Source organism: Rhinoraja longicauda, chromosome 8 (genome assembly GCF_053455715.1).
Source record: "Rhinoraja longicauda isolate Sanriku21f chromosome 8, sRhiLon1.1, whole genome shotgun sequence".
NCBI classification, from domain to species: domain Eukaryota; kingdom Metazoa; phylum Chordata; class Chondrichthyes; order Rajiformes; family Arhynchobatidae; genus Rhinoraja; species Rhinoraja longicauda.
The window spans coordinates 4,704,150-4,710,149 of record NC_135960.1 but is presented as its reverse complement, the minus strand read 5'-3'; the positions used below and the strand labels follow the sequence as shown (position 1 = coordinate 4,710,149).

The 6,000-nt window shown below is 50.1% G+C and overlaps 1 protein-coding gene across 2 annotated transcripts in view; it reads right to left on the bottom strand.

Moving 5' to 3' along the window:
* Nucleotides 1–270: 270 nt before the first annotated feature.
* The window catches only part of arhgef49 (Rho guanine nucleotide exchange factor 49), a 38,444-nt gene continuing 32,714 nt past the window's right edge, over nucleotides 271–6,000 (bottom strand). For both annotated transcript variants that reach the window (XM_078403284.1, XM_078403283.1), the window contains one exon: nucleotides 271–5,117. In XM_078403284.1, coding sequence (XP_078259410.1) covers nucleotides 4,289–5,117 — 829 coding nt within the window. In that variant the 3' untranslated portion in view covers nucleotides 271–4,288. The remainder of the gene's footprint in view (nucleotides 5,118–6,000) is intronic.

Here is a 6,000-nt window from a genome sequence, read left to right as displayed (position 1 = left end):
GAAGGAACTACAGATGCTGGTTTATAGACAATAGGTGCAGGAGTAGGCCATTCGGCCCTTCGAGCCAGCACCACCATTCAATGTGATCATGGCTGATCATTCTCAATCAGCACCCCGTTCCTGCTTTCTCCCCATACCCCCTGACTCCGCTATCTTTAAGAGCTCTATCTAACTCTCTCTTGAATGCATTCAGAGAATTGGCCTCCACTGCCCTCTGAGGCAGAGAATTCCACAGATTCACAACTCTCTGACTAAAAAAGTTTTTCCTCATCTCTGTTCTAAATGGCCTACCCCTTATTCTTAAACTGTGGCCCCTGGTTCTGGACTCCGCCAACATTGGGAACATGTTTCCTGCGTCTAACATAAACCGAAGGAACTACAGATGCTGGTTTATACCAGCATGGTAGATACCAAGATGTACACAAAGTGCTGGACTAACTCAGCGGGTCAGGCAGCATCTCTGGAGAAAAAGGATGGGTGACGTTTCGGGTCGGAACCCTTCTTCAAACTAAAAGCATCAGCAGTTCATTTTGTCCACTCTCCTAAGAATTTGTTTCCTGTTCTACCAAGTTCCAACACTCCAGGTAACTTTCAGGTGAGGGGGGGAAGATGCACTAGGAATCTGAGCAGTAACTTTTTCATGCAAAGGGTGGTAGGTGTATGGAACGAGCTGCCAGAGGAGGTAGTTGAGGCAGGTACTATCACAACATTTAAGAAATATTTAGACAGGTACATGGATAGGACAAGTTTAGAGAGATATGGGCCAAACGCAGGGAGGTGGGACTAGGTGTAGATGGGACCTGTTGGCTGGTTTGGGCAAGATGGGCCCAATGGCCTGTTTCCACGCTGTAAGTGCTGAAATCATTCCTCTATGACGCCAGGGATGCTGCCTGACCCGCTGAGTTACTCCAGCACTTTGTGTCTTTTTCAGCTTATCCAATCTCATCTTATAACTCAGCCCATCCAGTCCTACCAATATCCTTGTGAATCTTTTCTACCACCCTATCCACCTTGGGAAGTGTATCGCCTGAACTTGGATGTGTATCACCTTTTACCATCACCGAGTCTAAATCCTGCAGCAGCCAAGTACCTTCACCAAAGTAGCAGCTGTGGTTCACGAAGGAAGATCACTATCTTCTAGACAATTAGGGATAGGTAATAAATCTTGGCCTTGTTGGCAACTCTCAGATCTCCAAATAGTGTGAAAAAAATATATTGTTAACACTCAGCAGTTAGACTCTAAAAAGAATGGGAACTTGGGTGAGATAGTGAAGATAATGCTGGAATTTAGACGGATGAGAGGGGATCTTATCGAAACATATAAGATTATTAAGGGGTTGGACACGTTAGAGGCAGGAAACATGTTCCCAATGTTGGGGGAGTCCAGAACCAGGGGCCACAGTTTAAGAATAAGGGGTAGGCCATTTAGAATTGAGATGAGGAAAAACTTTTTCACTCAGAGAGTTGGAAATCTGTGGAATTCTCTGCCTCAGAAGGCAGTGGAGGCCAATTCTCTGAATGCATTCAACAGTTCAACAGAGTTCAACAGAGCTTTATTTGTCATTCGGTACCAAGGTACCAAACGAAACTACATAGCAGTCACACACAAAAAAGAACACAAGACGCATGACCCCAACACAAACGTCCATCACAGTGACTCCAAACACCCCCTCACTGTGATGGAGGCAACAAAACTTCCACTCTTCCCCATGCCCACGGACAGACAGCTCGTCCCCGACCGACCCGCACAGTCCCCGCGGCCGAGCCGTACCGGGCGCTGAGACGTCTCGCGGCCGAACCGGGCGATGGAAGGCCCCGCGACCGAGCCGTGCGCAGCTAAGTCCCGCGGCCGAGCCGAGCCGCACCGGGCGATGTTAGGCCCCGCGGCCGAGCCGCACCGGGCGATGTTAGGCCCCGCGGCCAAGCCGCACCGGGCGATGTTAAGTCCAGCAGCCGAGCCGCACTGGGCGATGGAAGGCCCCACGGCCGAGCCGCACCCCGCGCCGTGAGGAAGAGACTTAAAAGAGAAAGGTTTCCCCCCCACCCACACCACCACCCCCCACACATACACAAGAGAGAGCTAGATAGAGCTCTTAAGGATAGCGGAGTCAGGGGATATGGGGAGAAGGCAGGAACTGGGTACTGATTGAGAATGATCAGCCATGATCACATTGAATGGCGGTGCTGGTTTGAAGGGCCGAATGACCTCCTCCTGCACCTATTGTCTATAAGGCCGTCTAATTGTACTTGAACTTGGTAGAACAAGGTACAAACTCCTAAGAGTAGACTAAGTGAACTGCAAATGCTGGAATCTTACGCAGAACACAAAGTGCTGGAGCATCTCAAAGGGTCAGGCAGAATCTCTGGATGACAAGGATAGGCGACGTTTCAGGTTGGGACCCTTATTTGGAATTCTTAATTGTTTTGAGCATTGCACGATTTATGCATTGTAAGATCAATGCACATTAATAAATGCATTAGTAATGCTTTGGAAATTTGCTCGGTATTTAAAAATATAAGTTATTGCACATGACCTTTTGTGCTCTTGTGTGTAAATGGAATTTTATTATCTTCCATATAAATTCTGAAGTTCACTTATAAGGCATAAATTGTTGCAATCTCTTGATTTTCTTTAGATAAATTTAAATCAGAACTTTAATGTAAGTTCTTGTTGAACCCCGGTGCAGAAATGGAGAAAATGGATGGAGAACATTTTGGATCGGGATCCTTCTTCAGCCTGAAGGGTCCCAACCCATCCATGTTCTCCAGAGATGCTGCCTGATCCACTAAGTTACTCCACCATTTTTGTGTCTATCTTTGGTCTAAACCTGCATCTGCAGTTCCTTTTTATTACATATTGCATTATCAAGCAGTTGATTGCAGCCAAATATGGTTGTGCTTTTGGAGGCCAATTGTGGTAAGATGGAGTTATATTAAACTGAAGTCAAATACTGATGAAAAGGCACAAAGTGCTGGGAGTAACTCAGCGGGTCAGGTAGCATCTTCGGAACACATGGATAGATGATGTTTTGGGGCAGGATCCATCTAAAGAAGCAGGATCCCATCCCGAAACGTATTCTCCAGGGATGCTGCCTGCCCCGCAGTAACTCCAGCAGTGTGTCTTTTTTTTTGTTGTAAACCCGCATCTGCAGTTCCTCGTTTCTTCAAATACTGATGAATTGCAGCCATATTAATGCAAGCAGTTGAAATGAACCATGTACGGTTAGAATGACACTCCTGGAACAGCGGTACAAAGCAGAACGTTCAGAAGTTAAATACACAAGGTAGGATTTTGTGAACAGCCACTCTTGAACGGTCGAGTGCACAGACAAGGAACACAGTTCAAAGCTGACTTGTGCGGTACAACTTGGGTAATGTCAGGTCACCAGCGTCAAGTTTATATCCAGGATACTCGTTCACCTCTTCTATTCCGTCCCCAATCATGTAAAAGTTTATCCCCAATCCATTTCCCAAACCATGTCTTCCCCCATCCCACCTCCCACATTTGACATTCCCAATCCACCTGAATCTGGAGTCTCCGGCAATTGAAGATTAATCATGGAACACGGATAAGTGACGTTTCGGGTCCGGATCCTGCTTCTTAACAAGGATCCCGACCCAAAACGTCACCTGTCTCCAGGTTCTCCAGGGATGCTACCTGACCTGCTGAGTTACTTTAGGACAAGCTAGATCCAGGGAGGAAAATAATAATTTAAAATACATTTCCAAAATGTGCGGCACAGTGGTGGAGTTGCGGCCTTACGGCGCCAGAGACCCGGGTTTGATCCTGACTATGGGTTACTTCTAACTCTGATGGGACATGACCTTGAACCTTTATCACACGATTCTCTCATTCCCCATCTCTCTCTCTCTCTCTCTCTCTGACCCTGTCTCCAGTATTGGTCGTCCATCTTGTCAACAACAGGTCTTCCAAAAGACCGATGGGCAAGCGGATGAACTCTATCTTGTCTGATTGAGGGAAGAGGTCAAACCAAAGAGACGTTCTCCGATAATTTTACAGCTGCTAACTGGAAGTGGGGTTCGAAGAAATTTTTTCTTTAATTACGAGTTTTTCCAGCGAGAAAGACTGGAAGATTAAATCTTAATTCCCGGAGACCCCTGGCGCATGAAGAAGATTGAACCTCTGATGGATAAACCTCGGAGAAATACCTCCCCCGCAAAACTCCATCCTGCCGTCTCACCCATTTCAGTCTGCAGTGAGTGTAACAATGTTCCTGTTGGTGGTGGGTGGGGAGGGGAGAGAGACCCTCCCCCCCACGTTGTGGACTCAGGACCTGCCGTGGGTGGCGTTGATCATGATGTTGGGCAGCGCGTTGCGTCTCTTGCGCCAGGAGCCCAGGTCCTGGGAGTAGCGTTTGATCAGCCGGAACCAGTGGCGGGTGCGCGGGCGGTCGGCGTCGCGGAAGACGAACGCCTCCTTGGGGATCTCCAGCAGCTCGAAGGTGTCCTCGCAGTCGGGGTCCGAGGAGACCACGCAGTTGCCCAGGTGGATGGGCCGCCGGAACAGGGAGAACTTGCCGCCGCTCTTGTCCCGCATCAGCACCAGCGCGGCGTCCCGCACGAAGGCCGCCGCCTCCTCCCGCCCGTCCCCGCTCCCCGCCGCGGCGTCTCCCTCCGCCGGGTCGGGCCGGTGCGCCCTGTTGACCACGAGGAGGGCGTGGAGGTTGTGGAACTTGAGGGACCTGCTCCCTTTCTTGGCCCACTGGCCGTCGCTGGGCTGCGACGACTGCAGCGTGCCCTCCATGGCGAAGCGCGTCTCCTCCCGCGGCCAGCCCACCGCCCGCACCGCCACCTCCCGCATCTCCACCTCGGCCGCCTCCCGGTGCCGCCGGCTCCCGCGGCGCAGTGAGCGCAGGGGCCAGAGGGGGGCGCCCTCCTGCCGGCTCTTCATGTTGATGTGCTCCAGGTGCGACTCCACCCTGCTCTTGGCCTCCCGCAGGCCGCGGTGGTCCGGGTGGTACTCGGGCGTCGAGCTGCTGATCCGGCTCAGCAGCAGCGGGTACTTGGTGACTCGCTGCAGCGGCGCCATCAGGAACGAGCGCAGGTTCATGCGGCGGAGCGCCGTGTTGTCGTTCTGCGACACGTCCAGGAATATCCTGAAACAACCAGAGGAACGCTCGGTTAAGGGATGCAACACCAGTCCCTACATCTCCTCCCTCGACTCTGTCTGTCCAGGTACATAGAAACATAGAAAATAGGTGCAGGAGTAGGCCATTCGGCCCTTCGAGCCTGCACCGCCATTCAATATGATCATGGCTGATCATCCAACTCAGTATCCCGTACCTGCCTTCTCTCCATACCCCCTGATCCCTTTAGCCACAAGGGCCACATCTAACTCCCTCTTAAATATAGCCAATGAACTGGCCTCAACTACCCTCTGTGGCAGAGAATTCCACAGACTCACCACTCTGTGTGACTTTCTCATCTCGGTCCTAAAAGACTTACAACTGTGACCCCTTGTTCTGGACTTCCCCAACATCGGGAACAATCTTCCTGCATCTAGCCTGTCCAACCTCTTAAGAATTTTGTAAGTTTCTATAAGATCCCCCCTCAATCTTCTAAATTCCAGCGAGTACAAGCCGAGTCTATCCAGTCTTTCTTCATATGAAAGTCCTGCCATCCCAGGAATCAATCTGGTGAACCTTCTCTGTACTCCCTCTATGGCAAGAATGTATTTCCTCAGATTAGGAGACCAAAACTGTACGCAATACTCCAGGTGTGGTCTCACCAATACCCTGTACAACTGCAGCAGAACCTCCCGGCTCCTATACTCAAATCCCCTCGCTATGAATGCCAACATACAATTCGCTTTCTTCACTGCCTGCTGCACCTACATGCCTACTTTCAATGACTGGTGTGGCAGAGAGGTTCACTTGCACCTCCTCCAACCTCACCTACTACATCCGTTATTCAAGATGTGGACTGATCAGCCATAATAATAATAATAATAATAATACATTTTATTTATATAGCGCTTTT